This window comes from Lagenorhynchus albirostris, chromosome 4 (assembly GCF_949774975.1).
Source record: "Lagenorhynchus albirostris chromosome 4, mLagAlb1.1, whole genome shotgun sequence".
NCBI lineage: Eukaryota > Metazoa > Chordata > Mammalia > Artiodactyla > Delphinidae > Lagenorhynchus > Lagenorhynchus albirostris.
The window spans coordinates 25,004,178-25,025,157 of NC_083098.1; the positions used below are offsets into that span (position 1 = coordinate 25,004,178).

General features: G+C 39.5%; 2 protein-coding genes across 3 annotated transcripts in view; one reads left to right on the forward strand and one right to left on the reverse strand.

Annotated features, from left to right (window-relative positions):
* ANAPC10 (anaphase promoting complex subunit 10) overlaps nucleotides 1-18,292 on the reverse strand; it is a 74,156-nt gene extending 55,864 nt beyond the window's left edge. Inside the window, exons 1-3 of one of the 2 annotated variants that reach the window (XM_060147699.1) lie at nucleotides 18,184-18,292; nucleotides 15,924-16,050; nucleotides 652-742 (exon numbers count right to left, since the gene is read on the reverse strand). In XM_060147699.1, coding sequence (XP_060003682.1) covers nucleotides 652-742; nucleotides 15,924-16,038 — 206 coding nt within the window. In that variant the 5' untranslated portion in view covers nucleotides 16,039-16,050; nucleotides 18,184-18,292. Of the gene's footprint in view, nucleotides 1-651; nucleotides 743-15,923; nucleotides 16,051-17,440; nucleotides 17,554-18,183 lie in introns of those variants that run through there. The other variant, XM_060147698.1, reaches the window with a different exon arrangement.
* The window catches only part of ABCE1 (ATP binding cassette subfamily E member 1), a 37,961-nt gene continuing 34,630 nt past the window's right edge, over nucleotides 17,650-20,980 (forward strand). The window contains exon 1 of the mRNA XM_060147697.1: nucleotides 17,650-17,784. The gene's annotated coding sequence lies outside the window, so the exon portion shown is untranslated. The remainder of the gene's footprint in view (nucleotides 17,785-20,980) is intronic.

The following is a 20,980-nucleotide window of genomic DNA, read 5'->3' on the forward strand; positions in this document are numbered from 1 at the left end:
AAATTCAAAGCAAATGACAAACATATGGCGGTTTTCCATTTCCCCCCAAAAGTAAGCATTTCAAAACTGAAAGTGTCCTTAGAAGTAATAAGTTAGAATAAATTTTTTATCATCACTCCTGGTGTACTTAACGCAATGCATTAAGGCATTGCATTGGGTCATAAGCAAAGCATACTTTTCTGAAATAAATCATATTGAAAAGTATATATGAGAAATATCTACATAAAAGGAACTGTGTAAAGTACCACGAAGAATTCATAAAGGAAACAACAAGGTCCTACTGTATAGCACAGAGAACTATATTCAATATCCTATGATAAACCATAATGGAAAAGAATATTTAAAAAAAAGAATGTATATATATGTATAACTGAATCACTTTGCTGTCCAACAGAAATTAACATAACATTGTAAATCAAGTATACTTCAATAAAAAGTGTTGATTAAATAAAAAAAGAATTCATAAAGGATAAGACAATAAACTTAAAACATAATCTAGTTGAGTCGAAAAGTAATCTCTAAGGCTTATAAAAAGCAGAGTTAAGTGCATTTCAATATAATTTCTATATTTCTTTAAATTTTATGTAAATAAAATCAATTTCTTTGTCTACTTATAACCTATACAAATTGAAAAATTCAAAAATATATTACCTGAATTGGATGTTCACTAAATGAGGCTGGGAGCCATCTGACTGCCAATAAGTTTCTAGATTGTCATCTCGTAATTGATCCACTCCAAATCCTGAAAGCACCACGAGTGACAATAAATTCTCATGATAAAGAGCCATATATTCAAAATACAAAATTACCACATATATTTGTCCAGAAAGTTTGATAAAGAGGATAGTGAGTACTGTGAAATTTAAATTAACCAAAACTCTTCAATCCTCTTAACCAGACCTCACTTCTCAGAAGCATAAAAAATTAATAAACAGAAATCTCAAACAGATTTGGGAGACCAGAAGGGGAAGTTCTCACACCCTGAGACCATAACGGAGCCCAAGAAGAAGAAGAAAGTCTCCTTTCTTGGCAAGGACTCAGCCAATGAAAAGCCACGGCCTCTCTGTTTACTATAGCCCTCCCAACTTCCTTTTCCTCTCTGTAAAAGTGTGCTACTTCACTTCAGTGTGGAAACTTGCACTTGGCTTGCCATGGTTGCAGACTCTGAATTGCAATTCTCTGCTGATCCTAAGTAAACCCATCTTTGCTGGAGCAATATCTGGCAGACTATTTATTTCAGATCAACATGTTGGTGGCCTCTACGGGGATGAGAAAAGACCCCCAATGGCTCCAAGGCTGGTAAGCAAACAGGTGCAGTACCCACCACTGAACCCACTGTCACTCACTGCTTTCTCACTGACCCTGGAGTTTGAAAGTCTTTCTCTTGGATCTCAGCACACGCCCTCTTTGCATTTGTAGCTCTCCAGGCTTTATTCGGGATCTATTTTAAGGTTTCATCTCTTTGGTTAAGGCTTTGTTTTGTATATGAGTACTCATTTGGCAGGTCAGTCTAATTTTGAGATCAGACTGTTTCAACCAAATCTGACTGAAAACACCTTTGGCCCATTCATTCGGGAACGGGGGCTGTTTCTCTGAAACTGTTCCAGTTTTCTTCATCCTCCTCCTTTGGAAGGGGCTGTCCTATGGAAATTGGCCGTAAAAGTCTTTGGCCTGGCTCCTTCTAAAACCAAGCTGTCTTCTTCGAACTGGCTGGGATTAGCCTGCAAGCTGTTTGAATTGAGCAGTTTGTGCTGTAAGCTGTTTGGAAATTGTTCTTTTACTCCAGAGAAAAACTGAGAAATGGGATCCTAGTTATCGAAACATTTTGAGGGTACCCACCCCCTAGGAGGACTCCAGATGATTTTGTTTAAAAGCCAAGGTCCTTCCTCAGGCACATTTCTAACTAAATGGACCAACTTGACCAAAAGCAATGTAGAATAGAAATGGCTATTACAAAGAACTTTTGAAATCCCTAACTTAATTTCCTTAGCACTGAATTGGACTACAATAGCTCAAAAATTTCCAGAACTGAGTGCAATGCTTAGTTTGATTGGTATTTTGAAGCTTCTCAACATTATCAGGGGTCTAAAATTGCCTCTCTGCAAAATAAAATTTTAAGATTAACTGAGGCGAACAAATGATTAAAGAAAGATACAATGGCTCCTGGAGCCTCAGGCTCTATCTTCCTTGGCTGTCTGAGGCGCCACCTCAGGCATCGTCTTCTCTCCCTCCCTCAGCTGCTGGTGGCCAGACTCCACCTCTGGCGCCCTCTTCCTCCTTCCCTTCTGTGCTGCCTACACCTCCTCTATTCCTTCAATTCCCCCATACTAATTCTCTCACTAACCTTCCCCTTTTCTCTTAAACTTTCCCAACTCCCTTTTCCTCTGAACTTGTCAGAACCTGCCCCTTTAATATTAAGCCTTCTGAGGATCCAGAGGCTAGACCCTTAATTTCGTATTTCCCTGGACCAAAACTGAACCGCAAGCCATATTCAAAATTTTCCCAAAGTAACTGAAGATCCTCACATATTTGCTGAGGAATTTACTACAGTCATTAAAACTTATCAACCTGGTTTCTCTGACTCCTATCAACTAGTTCATAGCTTTTTGGTGACGGCCAGGCCCAGCAACTGAAAACTGCTAATTGGAAAAATCCTGAATGTTCTCTAGAATTACAACTGGGAGACCAGTCCACCAACTTATTATCATATGACCAGGCTTGAACAATCGCTAGGCAACTTCATCGAGCAATTCCTGAGGCTTTTCCAAAGTCTGTTGATTGGAACAAAATTCAGACTTGCAGACAAAAGTCTGATGAACCTGTTTATGATTACTACAATCAACTTCTAATTGTTTTTGAAGAAAATTCTGGTCTTCCTTCAGATATTGATTCCACCCAGGTCGTTTTTAACTATGTTTATTAATGGGCTGAACTGGGACCCTTCCCGTCTAATAAAAAGGACCAGGATGGAATGGGAAACTATGTTCACTCCAGATTTAGTTAATCTGGTAAACCAGTTCTCTGGCATTTTAGATGAGTCACCTCAAAGGAAGACCGCCTAAATTCTTAATTTTCAATTCCAGCAAATGAAGACTCCTAAACAGAACCAAAACCCTCCTAGTTTCTACTATTATTGCGAAGAGTCAGGACATTGGAAAAAACAGTTACAAATTTAAGCGTTTCAGGTGCCTTCAGCCCTCTAACCAGCCTCTCCAACGGCCTCCCAATTCTCAATGACAGGGCTCTGAGGAACTATAGGGCTCTTCCCAATGCTCTCAATCAGTTTGGAGAAACATTTTTCTAGACTGGGAAGGAATCTCTTCCAGTCCTGACACTGAAGCCACACTCTAAACCCCACTACTATAAAACAGCCCCTGCCCCAGAGAACTAAAACAATTCAAATAGTGGGAATCTCTAATGATCCTCAAGAGGTTCCTGTCTCTGAACTCGTTCCCTTTTGTTTAGGCCCTTTGAGAGTTGGACACTTTTTTTCCCCTCAGTTCATCCATCCCTATTCATTTATTAGGTCGAAACTTCTTAGAGAATTATCATGCCAGAATTTCTCCCAAAAGGGGAAAATAATTTTAGAAACTGACGGTAGTCATCAGAATAAACAACCAGGTGAACTAAATGACCCTCTGACATCTTTTATTTGTTCCATCTTTGATGGTAGTAGAGCAGATTCCAGAAACACTGATCATTTGTCCCTATTATCAGCTACCACCCTCCTTATGGGCAAAATCTCCAACTGACGTTAACAAAATTCACAGCACACCTCCCATCAAGATTCAAACAGACCCCTCAAAACCTCTTCCAGGAATTAATCAATACCTTATAAGTAAGAAAGTCTTTCAAGCCATAAAGCCCATAATATAAGATTACAAGGCTCAAGGCCTCATTATCCCTTTTACTAGTCCCTGTAACTCTCCCATTTTACTGGTGAGAAAACCTAAGGGTGGACCTACCAGTAATAAACAACATTGTTATTTATCCCTGGACACCCTGTTGTTCCTAACCCTCACATGTTACTAATGCCCATTGCTACCATGAGTAAATTCTTAACTGTAATTGATTTATGCAGTGCATTCTTTAGTATTCCAGTTGAAGCCCACACCTCTTTGCCTTCACTTGGAAAGAAATACAATTCACCTAGATAGTAATGCCTCAGGGTTTTACTGAGAGTCCTGTTTTCTCACAAATGCTAAAAGCTGATCTGGACGACATAAAACTCCCTAGGGGTTCTACTTTGTGGCAATATGTGAATGATTTGCTTCTTTGTTCTCCTTCTAGAGCTTCCTCACAGGAAAATGGCATCCACCTGCTAAAGCTTTCAGCCTTAATGGGACGTAAGATTGCCAAAGAAAAATTGCAGTTGGCCCAAATTCAGGTTTGATATTTAGGGCATCTGATATCAGAACAAGGGCTACACCTAGATCCCAATAGATTTCATGGTGTCCTAAGTTTCCCAAAACCCTTAAGTGCCAACTGCAAGGTTTTCTCGGGCTAGCTGGTTATTGCTGAAATTGGACTCCAAATTTCTCTTTTATGGCCAAAGCCTCTATATGTTTTACTTAATGATAACAGCCCTGACCCAATTTTATGAGAAGAACAGGAGGACACAGCCATCAAGGCCTTAAAGGAGAGTTTGATAAGCCCACCTGCCTTTGGGCATCCCAATTATCAGATTCCCGTTTTCCTTTTTGTATATGAAAAGGGGAAGAGAATGTCCTTGAGTTACTCACCCAAAAACATGGGGCCCACCATTGACCCATAGGGTATTATAGCCAGCAACTGGACCCTGTGACATAGGGATACCCCCCTTGCCTTAGAACCAGTACAGCCACTGCCCTTTTAGTTAAGGTCACCAAGAAAATGACTGTGGAATCCCCTTTAATCATTTTTGTACCTCATGAAGTAGAAGCTCTCCTGAATTCTCATCACACTCAACATTTCTCAGTCAGCTGCCTTACCTCCTATGAAGGCCTTTGTTAATTGTTCTTCACACTACTCTTTTACACTGTAAAAGCCTGAATCCACCTCCTCTTTGCTCCTCAGCAAATTTATCTGGAAATCCTATATCATCCAGCCATTCCAGATAACGGAAACCTATCTGGTATTGTTTTTCCTGATTAAAATCATAATAATTTACACTAATTAAAAAAATAAAGTGTGGAGTTTTCAAAAAATTTAAGCAAAACAGATTTAATTTATGTTTTATTTTTGGACTAAGTAGTATATTCATTTTAGATCAAATTCACAAGGTACAAAAAAGAACATGGTGAAGTCTCTCTCCCCCCAGCATCTAGTTGCCTTCTCCAAATATAATCCAAGTTATCAGTATCTTACATACCCTTGCACAGATGTAAGCAAATATATATATTCTTTTTTCCTCTCTACACAAATGATGGCATATTATACATACTTCTACACTTTGCATTTTTCTTTTCATTTAATATATCTAAAAGATTAACCCATATCAATAAATTAATAATAATAGCAAACACTGATATCACATTTAATATGTGCCATGCACATTTCTAAGCATTTTATATATATTAAATCATGAAATATTTATTAACTCATATAATAACTCAGTTAACCTAAACATCTTTTAAAAATTCTGTATCAGATCATCTCGCTTCCCTGCTTAATATCTCTAGTGATTTCTCTTTGTACTTAAAATCCAAATTCTTTTCCAAGGCCTACCAGAGTTCACATAATCTGACCCATGTCTAATTATATCTCCAATGTCATCTTCTACCACTTAACCTCCTTACAACTCTCCAGCCACACTAGCCTTCTTTCTGAACTTCGAACATGCCAAACCAGTTAGCTTAGAGCCTTTTAACTAGGTGTTCCCTGTGTCAGGAAGCTTCTTCTCTGAAATCTTTGCATAGTGGATTCTTCTTAACATCTACATGTCAGTGCAAATTTCACTTCCCACGAGAGGTCCTCCTTGATCTATTTATTGTATTGCTGTTTTATTTTCTCCAAAGCACATATTGCTATTCAACTCAGAAATTCTTTAACTCAATGATCATAACTGTCAGTTATAGCATGAAAAGAAAATAAAAATTTCGTCAGGTTTTTTTTTTTTTTTAAGAAAAATAGAACTTACACCACCCAATTATGCCTCTCAAAATTAACTCATAAAGGCAATGTCTTGGTAGAAGATATGGATCAAGTGGAAAGTATGTTCTAGGTATTCACAAAATACAGCCTCATCAAATCCCTTATTTTTGTCGGCTTATAAAATATCACGCATAGAGTCAAACATAGAAAATGTACCTATTTTTCTCCTAATCTTCTTTCCCAACATGGTATGCATTTGATGCTTATTAAATTAAATGATTAAATTATTATAATAAGACTCTGGTATCATGCCGGCAACCACACAAATCTGACCTTTAGTTTTTCCAGTCTCTTGGGCAGAGACTGACAATTGTGCTGAACTGTGGAATTGTTTTCTGATGCGTATTCAATTAAGCTGAATCTACTAAATACATTCCAACTTTAATCTGAGTGAAATATTGAACCAGCATTTCCAAAGATAAAATAATAATTTTGCAAAGCCATCTACCACCAACCATACTGTAGCAGTGAGGTACATCTGTATCTCCCAAAGACTGACACTAACATTTTGAAAGTTTATTAAAATTCTCCCTTATATCAGTGCTCACCTGAATTACTGCATATCTCGTAACTCATTTCTTTACCTCTAATCTTGCCTCACTTCAGTCCATCCTTCACAGTTCTCAAATGTGAACAAACACTGTTTCATTCTGCTACTTTAAATTGCTCAATGGCTCATACTCTCTGTACAATAAAGTATGAACTTTTTTTTTTAATTTTATATTTTTGGCCATGCTGCGCAGCTTGCGGGATCTCAGTCCCCTGACCAGGGATTGAACCCAAGGCACAGCAGTGAAAGCCCAGAATCCTAACCACTAGGCCACCAGGGAACTCCCAGGTATGAACTGTTTAACAAAGCCCCCTATGATCAGGCCTCTTCCTAACTAGCTAGTTTCACCTATGCCACTTCCCTCTGTTCTAGTCTTACTGACTACTCACAATTCTTCGAAAGAACCATGTTTTGCTTAGCTATACACCTTTGCACATACTGTTCCTCTTGCCTTTATGTCCTTCCCCAGTGAAATTCTACCTTGCCCCATCATGCCAGATACGCATCATCTCCATGAAGACTTCCCTGATCCTCTGAAGCAGTGTCAATCACTTTCTCCTTTGGCCCACTACTGCACTGAGCCCATGCTTAGAGGGAAGCAGTACGACCTAGTGAAAGCCTGACTGCCTTGAGTCCCAGCATTCCCACTTATTAGGGGATATTTGCCAAACTGCTTAATCTGTCTGTACTACAGTTTCCTCATTTGGAAAATGATAAAAAATAACAGTAAATACTTCATACGACTTTTGGAGACTTTACTGAGACAGTTGTTTATTTTATACATGCAAAGTACTTACAACAGAACCTCTCTTAGGAAGCATCAAATAAAAGTCATAAATTATTACATTGTATAATAATGACTAATTTAAAGATACAATTCCTCCATTAGATCGTGAACTCCTTGACAACAAGGTCTGTGTGTCTTTTTTATTTTTTAATCTCTAACAGTGTTACAGATTTCAGCAACTGTCTGCTGACTTGAACTGAAAAATATCTGACCATAAAGAAGTAAGGTTAAGTAAAGGTTAAACAACTAACTTTCTCATGCTGTTTCGCATTAATAAAGACTATTCAGTCATTCATAACATGCAAAATGATAATCATATAATTATATTTCACTGATGAACACAAAGCTGAAAATCACAGAAGTAAAATGTGTGACAGCACAATGATGAATTTCAAGACTTTCATACCCAACACATTTTTAAGTGATCCCCACCATTCTTCTGGTAGTGTCAGCCATTGTTCTCTTCTGCACCTCCAAGATGTCAGAGCAGTGGGGCATCTTCAGGGGACCAGTAACTTCTAGGTGTTGTCCTCTGCCAAGCCCCACAGCATAAAAGAATGTGAACTGGCACTGATTCTTACCCTGTTACTGACATCAGTATGGCACCAGTCGAATTATGCTACTCAGTAAAGCAATAGAAGATACTCAACCTGAGCAAATTCACAGAAATATTTGGTGCTATAAAGAATATTAGAGGGCTTCCCTGGTAGCACAGTGGTTAGGAATCCACCTACCAATGCAGCAGACACGGGCTCGAGCCCTGATCCGGGAGGATCCCACATGCCGCAGAGAAACTAAGCCCATGTGCCACAATTACTAAGCCTGCGCTCTAGAGCCCGTGTGTCACAACTACTGAGCCCGCGTGCCACAACTACTGAAGCCTGTGTACCTAGAGCCTGTGCTCCGCAACAAGAGAAGCCACTGCAAGGAGAAGCCCACACACCGCAAGGAGGAGTAACCCCCACTCGCCGCAACTAGAGAAAGCCTGCGTGCAGCAACGAAGACACAACACAGCCAAAAATTTAAAATTTTTTTAAAAATTAAAAAATAAGAAAATAAAGAATATTAGAAACTTCTGAAGCAGTCTAGGATACATGAAGCTAGAAAAAGGCACCATCCTCACTCAAACAACAAGAAAAGGCTAGATAAACTACAAACTCATAATTTTTCTTGAAAACATGAGTGCTTAAAATCACGCAGCAACCAAATATCCTGAAATCCAAGAAGGGTCAGCTCCCAGGTTAGGAGAGAAAGGATGGGCAGCCTGTCCCAACTGTGGTAGAGCATGGAAGGAAGGATCAGCGAGCAAATAAACATAGAAGGAGAAATCAGGTAGAATTTCAACAAATTGCTAAAGGCTAAGCATGGGCTATCATAAAAGTATAGCAGCCCTGGGAGTCACAAACACAAGGTGAACTCACTCTGACTCTCAGACTCTTTTCTAAGGGCCTCACTGTACACATTAGAGGACATTTTTTGGGGAAAGCAAGAGATTGGAAAGCCTACGTCAGTGGTACATGCCTGGAGGAGGGGACAGACTGCCACTGCAGGAAAAGCAAAAACCCCAACCGCACAGACCTATCCTTGCTGGGAGAAAAGTAAAAGAAAAAACACTCTACACTTGGGGAAGAAGCAGAAAACACTCCTTCCTCTGGGGATGGGGCAGAAAACTCTCTCCTAGGAAAGTCCAGAGTTTCACTATCATAGGTAGGAGGGACCAAAATGCTGAGAAAGTCCCAACCTGGAGGTCAGACATGCAAGGGCTGTCTAGGATTGAAGCTAGACCAGGAAAACAGAGAAGAAATCCTGCCTCTGATCCCCTGCACTGAGTTACAACCATCGCATTTTACTGCTGGAGGCAGGGCAAGAGGATGGAGAGAGACACCCTCTGAAGCACAGGGATACAGAGATAACTGAAAATGACTGTGGAGGAGGAACATTAAGAAAACTCCTCTGGCACAACAGCCCCGCCATAAGTACTGGGCATCTTTAGAGGAATTTGAAGCCTGTGATATTGAAAGTAACCATAATAAAACAAACAAACTCAAACCCAGCTCAATTCCTAACTAACACAACCCCCACTATAAAAGGCTGACAGAGGAAAACAGGTATCCATTTCAAAGTATAAATACCATTTTTCTCAGTATCTACTAATCTATATGTGATGTTTGGCATTCAGTAAACATTTATGACGCACAAACAAGCAAGAGAAACAAATATTATCAAAAGATAAAGCGATCACTAGAAATAGACTCAGAGATGAACCAGATGTTGAAACTAACAAATGGGGACTTTAAATAGCTATGATTAATACGTTAAAGAATCTAGGGGAAAAGGTAGATGAAATGCAGGAAAAGACAGGGAATTTCAACATAGGAGAAAACTCCTTTAAGAGTCAAATGAAAAAGCCATAATAAAAAACACCATATCAGAGATGAAAGATTCTGTAGACAGAATCATTAGTAGACTCAATAATGCCAAAGAAAGAAGTAGTAGACTTGAAGCTAGGCCAATTAAAAAACCCCAAAGCAAAACACAAAGAGAAAAAAAAAGAAAAAACAAAAAATAGAGCACCTAAAAGCAAGGGGACAAATACCAAATGGTCTAGCAAATTAAATGGTCTAGCATATGTATAATTGGATTCCCAGAAGGATGAGGATGGGGCAAAAGAAATACTTGAAGAAATAATGGCCATGAATTTTCATAAAGTAATGCAAGACATTAAACCAGAAGATCCAAGAATCTCAGTGGATCTCAAGCAGGATTAAACACACACACACGCATACACGTGGACACATAATGTTTATATTGCTGAAAATTAACGATAAAATCTTAAAGCCAGCTAGGAAAAAAGCCACATTAACTACAGCAGACTTTTCTTCAGAAACTATGCAAGCCAGAAGATACAGAATGACATTTTTACAGTAGTAAAAGGAGAAACCTGCTAACCTAGAATTTCATGCAGGGAACATATATGACAGTAATAAAAGCAAAATGAAATTTTTTTCAACCAAACAGTGCTAGCAGACCTGCAACACAAAAAATGTAAAGAAAGTTCTTCAGACAGGAGGAATATGATACCAGACAGAAACCTGGATCTATTCAAAACAATAAAAAGTTCCCCAAATTGAAAACGTTAAAGTAAGCATAAAGTTTGTTTTTTAATCACTCCAAAATATAACTGATCTTTTAAAACAAAAATAGCAACAATATATTCTGGGGGTTTAAAATATGCAAAAATAAAATACATAACAAAAATGGCATAAAGCATGGGCATTAATTGGAAGTATACTGAAGGATTTGTATACCATATCTATAGTAGTATAATATTACTTGAAGGTAAACTGTGACAATTAAAGATGTACAGTGTAATCCTTAGGGCAATCCCTCAAAAATTTCAAAAAGGATGTATAACTAATGAGTCAATAGTGGAGATAAAACAGAATCATAAAAAATACTGAATTTATCCAAAATCAGGTTTAAAAAAGAGGGAATAAATGGACAAAACCCCCCAAATTCCAAGGTCGTAGTTTTAAATCTAATTACATCAGTAGGTACATTAGGTGTAAATGGTCTAAATACTCCCAATTATAAGATAAAGAATGTCAGACTGGATTTTAAAAAGTAAGACCCAATAATATGCTGTCTATAAGAAATCCACTTCAAATAAAAAGATATATACAGTTTAAAAGTAAAAGGAAGAACTTCTAGTTTCCGATGTGACATGTAAAGAGTTTGGACAATGTCACTCTCATCCTCACAACAACAACAAAAAAGCTGAACTAACTGAAAACCAATAATTTTTCTTAGGTCCCAAAGAGGTCACAGGGCAAACCACCACCCAAAAAACTGAAGAGAACAGAAAACAGAGAATCACATCTTACCAGGAGCAGAAACCACCACTAGAGTTAGCAACTGGTAGGAAAACTTAAAGAGTAATTGAGTAATTGTTCATTCACTAATTGCTAGAGACTGAGTACAGACTAGCTTGAGAGATTAAAAGCTCCTGGAAGCCCAGCCTTAGAGAGGACTCCACATTTTCATGAGTTTTACCTCTAGGAGCCCCACCAGGTTCTCTTCAGGGTAAAGATCAGAGAAAATTCTCCAGTGCTTCCTGCAGATAGAGGGGGAAAGTAATCTTTATGAAATAAACCAAAAGCATTTTCTTCCCCTTTAACAAAGGCCTGACTTAAAGGAAAACTGTTTTAGCAGAACCTAAGCAACATGGGTTTTACCAGAGCCTGACATGGGGGAGGGAAAATACCCAACTCCATCCCCCTCTAGACTTCCTGTCTCATCTAAGTGGGGAAAGAAAAGTTGAGAAGTGCTTGTAAGGTCACAGCCATGAACACAGGCCCACTAAAAGACTGAGATCTAATCAAAGGATTATAGAACACTTCCATTCCCCCCATAACTTACCACCATATCAACAGGGCTCCAACATAATATCAGGAGGTTAAATTCAAAAAACTGCAAGTTTAGATGCCATTTAAGGAGTCTCTAGGGAAATCCAAAGATAACAAGGAGACAAAAACAAAGACACTAAAGAAATTTTAGCCTCTGAATCTTAACCTTTACCCATCAGGCAGAAAATCAGCAAGTATATGGTTGAACTGAACAGCACAGTCAATCAGCTAGATCAAACTGATATTTATAGATTACTTCATCCAATGACAGCAGAATACACAATTCTTCTCAAGTTCACATGCCACATTAACGAAAATGGACCACATTTTGGGCTATAAAACACAATAAAAACATTTAAAAGAATAGAAATCACACAAAGTGTGCTCCCAGACCACAGCAGAATTAAACTAGAAATCATTAACAGAAAGCACTGCTTTCTGAAATTTAGCATTTATAGCATGAACTACATATATATTAGTAAAGAAGAAAGCTCTAAAGTCAATAATCTAAGCATTCACCTTAGAAAACTAGAAAAAGAAAAGCAAATTAAATCCAAAACAAGCAGAAGAAAGAAATAATAAAAATCAAAGAAAAAAATCAATGAAACTAAAAACAGCAAATTAATAGAGAAAAATTACCAATACCACAAGCTGGTTCTTTGAAAAGGTCAATAAAATCAATAAACCTCTAACCAGGCTAACCAAGAAAAAAAGAAAGAAGACACAAATTACTAATATAAAAAATGAAAGAGGGGCCATCACTACTGATCCCATGGACAATAAAAAGGGTAATAAAGGAGTATTATAGACTTCATGCCCACAAATTTGATAAATAAAATGGACCAATTCCTTGAAAGACACAATCTACCAAAACTCACACAAGAAGAAACAGATAATATGAATAAGCCTATATCTATTACAAAAATTGAATAAAAAATTAATACCCTTCCAAAAGCAATCACCAGGCCTAGATGGTTTCACTGGTGACTTATGTCAAACTTTCAAGGAAGAAATAATACCTAGTCTGCATAATCTCTTCCAGAAAATAGAATCAGAGGGAATACTTTCTAACTGACTCTATAAAGGCAACATTACCCTAATAACAAAATCAGACAAAGACATCACAAGAAAGGTAAATTAAAGAACAATATCTCTCATGAACACAGATGCAAAAATTGTCAAGAAAATATTAGCAAATTGAATCCATGTATAAAAAGAATTATTTACCACAATCAATTGGAATTTATTCCAGGTATGCACAGCTGTTTCAACATTCTAAAATTAACTAATGTAATCCATCAAAACAAACAACAGGCTAAAGGAGAAAAACCACATGATCATATCATTAGATGTTGAGAAAACATTTGACAAATCCAACATCCATTCAAGACAAAATCTATTAGCAAACTAGAAATATAATGGAACTTCTTCAACTTTATATTATCTACAAAAAAACAACAGCTAACATCATATATAATAGTGAGAAAATAGAAGTTTTCCCACTATGATCAGGAATAAGGCAAGGATATCCCTTTTTGCCACTCCTATGCAACATCATGTTGCAAGTCTTAGCTAATGCAAAGGAAGAAATAAAAACAATAGAACCCAGCAATTCTACTTGTAAGTATTTACTCAAGAAAAATGAAAATATATGTCCACAAGAAAACCAGTACATGAATGTTTATAGCAGCTTCATCCATAATCACCAAATATTGGAAGCAACCTTATCTTAGTTAACTTAGCGCCTTAAAACACCAAACATGCATCACTTCACAATTTCTGTGGGATAGGAATTTGGGACCAGCTTGGTTGCGCAGCTTGGCTCTGGGACTCTCATGAGTTTGCGGTCAAGTTATCTGAAGTAATTATCTAAAAGCTTGACTAGAGCTGGAGAATCCATTCTAAGGTAGCTTACTCATTTGACTGTTGACAAAAGGCCTCAGTTCCCCACTGGCTATTGTCAGAAGGCCCTGTTTCTTTGCCACACCAACCTCTCCACAGGTCCCCTTGTTTCCTCACAAAATGGCTGGCTTCCCCTAGAGTGCGTGATCCAAATAACAGCAAGGCAGAGCCACAATGTCTTTTATGATCTAGTCTCAGAAGTCACATACCATCATTTCTGCCATATTCTCCTCGTCCCAGAGACTAACCCAGACACAATGTGACAGAGGTCATCAGAAGGGTACGAATACCAGGAAACAAGGATCACTGGGACCATCTGGGAAGCTGCTACCGTAAACCTAAATGTCCATTAACTGGTGAATAGGTAGACAAATTGTGGCACATCTGTACAGCGGAACAGTAATCAGCAATAAAAAGGAACCAACTCCTGATAGAACAATCACAAATGCATTATGCTAAGTGAAAGAAGCTGGACCCTAAGAGCTACATAAAGTATGATTACGTTTATATGGCATTCTGAAAAAGGCAAAACCAAAGGGACACAAAATGGATCAGAGGTTGTCAGGGGTTTAGGAGGGGGCAGAAGACTGACTACAAAGGGACATGAGGAAATTTCTTTGAATGATAGAAATATTCTTTATTTGTGATGTGTTTGTTAAAATTCATAGAACTATGGGACTTCCCTGGCAGTCCAGTGGTTAAGACTCCGTACTTCCACTGCAGGGGGCTTGGATTCGATCCCTGGTCAGGGAATTAAGATCCCACATGCCACGTGGTGCGGCCAAAATAATAAATAAATAAATTAATTAATTAATTTTTTTTTTTTTTTGGTCATACGCGGGCCTCTCACTGTTGTGGCCTCTCCCGTTGCGGAGCACAGGCTCCAGACACGCAGGCTCAGCTGCCATGGCTCATGGGCCCAGCCGCTCCACGGCATGTGGGACCTTCCCGGACCGGGGCATGAACCCGTGTCCCCTGCATTGGCAGGCGGACTCTCAACCACTGTGCCACCAGGGAACCCCTAATTAATTAATTTTTAAAAATTAAAAACAAAAAAATTCATAGAACTATAAACACAAAAAGGGTGAGTTTTTCTGTATATCCCCAGCTACTCATAAAAAGAGAGAGAAAAGGATCTTAAGGGGAAACAGAAGAGGCTTGAGTGGGAAGACACTACAGGAGACAACATGTAAATAGTAGAAGTTTCTGAGGGAAAAGTGACTACCAAATCAATAACATTATCATTAACATTACTCAAGCTAAAAAACTTTCTCTGAGCTTGATTCTACAGACTGAAAATACTCATCAAATTATAGGTTAGACAGATGAGAAAAGGTACACATGTATCCTGGCACATCCTGGCAAAACTCTTGAAGTCTAAGAATAAACAGAAAAAGCTTAAATGCTGCCAGAAAGAAAGAACAAGTTACTTAGAAAGTGAGAGACAGGCATAGCCTTCTTAGTTGCAACATGACAAAAAAGAAAATGGTAAAACAGGATCCACAAATTTTTGAGAGAAAAGGACTGCCATCCAAGAATTCTATCCCAACCAAGAGTAAAATAAAGTTATTTGGGTATGTGTAATCACTCAGAAAATGTATCAACCACTTATCCTATCCAGAGAAATAGCAAAAAAAAAAAAAAAAAAAGCTAACCAAATAACTGAATGATACCAGAGAGAGGGTAAAAAGAGAATTTATGAGGGACTTCCCTGGTGGTCCAGTGGGTAAGACTCTATGGTCCCAATGCAGGGGGCCCAGGTTCGATCCCTGGTCAGGGAACTAGATGCTACATGCATGCTGTAACTGAAGAGTCCGCATACTGCAACTAAGTCTGCATGCCACAACTAAAGATCCCGAGTGCCACAGCAATCACTGTACTGCAACTAAGACCCGGCACAGTCTAAGTAAATAAATAAATATTTAAAAAAAAAAAAGAGGGAGAGACCTTATGAGACATGTGCAGTTAAACTGAAGCAGATACTAGTAAAGCAATTGAGAAGATATATAACAAATGAAAATCCAATTAGATTTATTTTAGAATTAAAATAAAGCATCTTAACAGAAAGAATATTAAAGTTAGTCCAGCGCACAAGAAAACTTTCAGCAGTTATTATGAACAGCATTTTTGTGTTGTTTTGTTTTACCTGGTTTGCAAGATGAGAGTGACCAAACAGCTTGTGACCCAATTTCCCGTACTGTTCCAGTCCTTTCCAACTGCTTAGGGTCAGCACCGGGAGGTGTCTTGTTTGGTGTGGTCATTTTAAAAATATTCTATGTAGAAAAAAAAAGTATCCACATTATACCCAGACCTGAGCATCTTTCTACAAAACATAAAAGTAAAAATTTAATAGCCAAATCGATCACTAATATATCCTGGATATTAATCATCTATTTCTCGAAAGCAGTTGACATAATCACTGTAATTAAAAACTCTTGGGAATTCAGTTTTTGTTTCTAAAATAGAATATATTATAACTTACAAGTTGTGCAAAGCAGCAGACTATAGTAGTCAAAGGGCACAGGATCAGGGTGTCAACTTCAGCCTCGCCTTGGGCTTTATTTCCTTTCCTGTCAAATGGGTTGATTTGATCTATACTCCTATAATGCTATGCAATTGTATACCTCTATGAGTAAAAATTCCAATCCAAATGAAGTTTTTCCCTAGAAAAGTCAGACTGAAATACTCTTATTCCAGGAATATGTAAATATTGGTCTACATTTTAAATAATCCGTTAAGTGATGCAGAGAAAAATCACATCTTCTCATTAGTTGTCAAAAGCTCCATTTATATGTGCTCTTACCATAGTACATAAAGTCAGAAAAATGCCTTTAAGGTCTAGAAGTGAATAACTGGCCTATTCTAAACCACAAGTTTACTTCATCTTTTGTTAATCTTGGTAGGCATATCCAAACGTGAAAAAAAAAAATAGTGGATTGTGAACAACATGTAAAACTGCTTCGGTAGTGCAAAGTTACAGCTATTGAACATCGTTATACGTAAATGCTGTTATAAACCTGTGCTAAAAGGTCTGTATACCATCTCCTTGACACCTCCTGAGTCAGATCTCAGTTGTTCCCTAATCTCCACACAAGCAGTTGATACTCTTTAAATAATAATAGACACTGGACTGCAAACTTTGGAAAGGCCTGAGGTTTAAACGCTCCATTAGCAATTTACTGAATAAATAAATGGATGAATGAATAGCTTCAATCGTAAAGTATTTGCCACCTGCAAGTTAAGTAAGGTCTGGGATGAGACGACTAAACCTGTGGCCACATTGCCAAATACCCAAAAATGTCAAATTGTCCAAAAAAATGGCCCATCTCTATTATTGGAGCAGAATTTAACCGCCGAACTTGGTACTGGACGCCACCAAGTGGATAAAGCACGGAACTCGGAGAAGAACGGGTTCGTGGCCACACCGTTCAGGAGCTGAGGCCAAGGAGAGAACGCCACCACGAGCAGTGTCTGGACCAGACTCCGTGGGTTCTGCTTGACACCTCTGCCCGAAGTGCGAGAATAGGCAGCGGCTAAGGATCCATTCCTGACCCACCAGCTTTGAGGAAATCGGGAGCGAAATAGGAGATTGACATTGGGGAAGAGAACCCGTCTGCTTAAGCTAGAACCATTCTCCACTTCGGGGAAAGCCCACGCACTTACAGCTCGCAGACCCGGCTTGCCGCCACTCAGGTTTTCAGGAACCGCTGCAGTTCCGCGCCACTCCCACTCAGCTTCCCAGGCCCGCCTCGCTTACCCAACAACGTCAATTGGGGTCGCAGTACAATGACGTCACTCTCCGCCGTCTCGCCCTACCTCCCTCCAGGGCTCCGCGCAGCGCGCCCTGTCGCGCACGCGCACTACCTCCCTGTGGCATGCGTGAGGCGGCGGCTGGGCACCGCCATTTTGGCCAGTGGCCGTAGGAACACGTTGTGTGGCTGAGAAGTGAAAGCAAGAACTGATTTGGCCTCTGCGTTCCCCTCCGCAAGGGGAATCTGTTTCTCCAGGTACGTGAATAGCCTGGAAGGGTTTGGCCTTTAGCTGTAGTCTGCCACGGTCTGCACACCGTAGGGACGTTCTCCCAGAGCCTTTGGTTAGGCCTCAGGTGGCGGCGGTGGAGACGGCAGCGGCGCGTGGCAGCCGGCTTGAGCGAGACAGCTGGAACCGCCGGAGCGCGGGCGCCGCCGAGAGCTGGGGACGCCTCGCGCCTCCCTCCAGCTGACTCGGCACTCTGCCACTGCGGCCCGCCACCCCCGCCAGGGGACCCGAAGATGGCCTTAGCTGCCATCCCCTCAGCGGTCCAGCCTCCAGTCCCCCCTTTCCCCCGCTCCTGCCCTAGGGCTGAACCTTACAGCCGCCTTCAGAACGCAGAGCGTCCCCTACTACCCCCACTCTTCCCCTGGCACCTTTGGAAGCCTTTTCTTCCACCGTTTGGAGATTGTGGAATGAGTGAATTATCTTTGCCGCCATGAAGTCGAATCCTGCTTGTCCACTCCCCGTCTGTAGACATGATGGCCAGACGTCACTGTGCTCACAGCAGCGTGTACTCTGCTGTAACCAGGGTTAGCTCAAATAATCTCCCAGGTGAACGCCTTTAACATTTCGGGTGCACTTTTATAGCACTTTTCCCCTTGGTGACTTCTCCGTCTTCTCCTTTATCATATCTTAAACTCCTTGCGATCAGGTCTTTATTGAAAGGCCCTTTATTTTCCCTTCAGTGGGTCGTGCATTGTAGGAACGACGGCTAAAGCCGATTCCCACACCCCATAAACAACGCAAGCCCGTTTTCTCATTTTTTACGGTAAAATCGTAAGAGTGAGAAGTAGCCTTAAGAACAGTGTGTTTTGTTTTGCTTGAGGGTTTTTCGCCTTCTCTTGCACAGGACTGCTTACTAGGCATTTATGACAGTGGTATGTGTGTTGCAGTCCTCGGTACCTTTGTCCCTGGTACTGAGAATATTCATTCTATACCATTTGCTTGACGATAATGCTTTGCCAGTGTTAATCAAGGGCTCTTATCTGTATCTGAACCAAAGAGTGTTGTTTTTGTTTTAGTGAAAAAACCTGTTCTCCCCTATAAAAATTTTTTTTTAGGAAGAATATTTAATATAATTGCTGGGGTGGGGTAAGAAGAAAGCAGTTATTAATTTAGTGTCCCTTTTAATTGTCTTCAATTTAAGACTCTGAAGTCAGAGTTGTGCACCACTCCCAACTTATATGTTTTATAAAATTAATGACCTGCAATAGCATAGGTTAGAATATCTCACATGACATAAGCATCATTCGTTAACAGCAACCTTTCAAATGTTTGAACAGGGTGTTAAAATAATTTTGGTCTTAGACTGCAGATGGTTTCCATATCTCACTTCCTTTTTTCCTCTCAGCTGGAATAATGACAGTGAAGGTCATTGAGTACCTATTTTTTAAATAAGTTTTTGTATCTATCTATATATCTGTTTGTTTATTTATGGCTGAGTTGGGTCTTCGTTACTGCGCGGGCTTTCTCTAGTTGCGGCGAGCAGGGGCTACTCTTCGTTGCGGTGTGCAGGCTTCTCAATGTGGTGGCTTCCCTTGTTGTGGAGCACGGGCTCTAGGCACGCGGGCTTGAGTAGTTGCAGCATGCAGGCTCAGTAGTTGTGGCTCGCCGGCTTAGTTGCTCCGCAGCATGTGGGATCTTCCTGCACCAGAGATCGAACCTGTGTCCCCTGCATTGGCAGGGGAATTCTTAACCACTGCGCCAGCAGGGAAGTCCCTTGAGTACCTATTTTGAGCACAGTTTTCAGATTTGAAATACCTTCAAGGAGTCAGTTACTACAGGCTTTCCCTTCAAGCTTTCATGTGCTATGTCTTTCATTGAAAAAAAAAGGAGGGGCTCTTTCTTGCCAATTCTTGAAACTAACATAGAAATTTAATTAATAATAGTGTTTACACTGTTAATTAACAGTTCTACAAAGAATCTGTATTCATTTTTCTTAAATGTATTATAATTTATCACTTTTTTTTTTTTTTTTTGCGGTACGCGGGCCTCTCACTGCTGTGGCCTCTCCCGCTGCGGAGCACAGGCTCCGGACGCGCAGGCCCAGCGGCCATGGCTCACGGGCCCAGCCGCTCCGCGGCATGTGGGATCCTCCCGGACCGGGGCACGAACCCGTGTCCCCTGCATCGGCAGGCGGACTCTCAACCACTGCCCCACCAGGGAAGCCCTTATCACTTTTTTAATATAAATCAGCTTATTAACCATCTCTGGTAGGTTTTTATTTTATAAAAATCACCTTTTATAGTCATTTGGTTTTTTAAATGGTTTGAAATAGTAGGTGAAACATTTTAGTAGTTTGGCAGAAATAAACTTTAACGTAAGCAGTTTCATTGATAAATCAATGAAGATTTATCCCCTATAGGGGAATTCATCATGCTCATTCACCATAATTAATATGGTGTCCAGTTTTATTTTAATAGCTAACTAAAGAGTCTTCAGTTTCCAGGGAGTTGGCACTTTCAGAATGATAGCTTTTTTGTAGCAGTTCAAAAGTCATTTATTTTCTTCTTATTCTAATCTTTAGGAGGCCTGCCTGGACCAATTTCTAAAGGTTATAAAGGGGTAAAGTGAACCTATCAGCGTAACTGTTTATTACATAAAATTTTAGTCACCTTTTGGGTGACTTTTTTTTCCAATAATATACTTTAGTGGATAACTGTCACTGTAAAATATTGTTAACTTGCAAGACTCCTGAAGTTGTTATAACCTACAGGAAAATGATTTACTATGTCTAAATTCATTTTCTCATTTCATTCAGCGGAAATGTTTGAGCTCCTACTATGTGGTAGGCACTGGTCCAGCCACTGGGATAAACAGACAGACAAAAATTCCTGCACTCATGATGGAGTACCTTCTGCTTGGAGAGGGAAAAATATTGTCTGTGTGTAGAGAGAAAATATATAAATGCATATATATATATATATATATACATACACACAGTAAACGTGTACATATACCATATATACACATATATATGAAATATATACTATGTCTTATAGTAGAAAGAGCTAAGGAGAAGAATAAAACAAGAGAGTTTTATATTTTTTGGTAATATAGCTAGAGAAGGCTCACTGAGAATAAACATTAAAGACTTGAAGGAGTGAGCCATGTGACTCACTAGGGGAAATAGCATTATAGGCAGAGGGAGCAGAAAGGCCAAGACCCTGA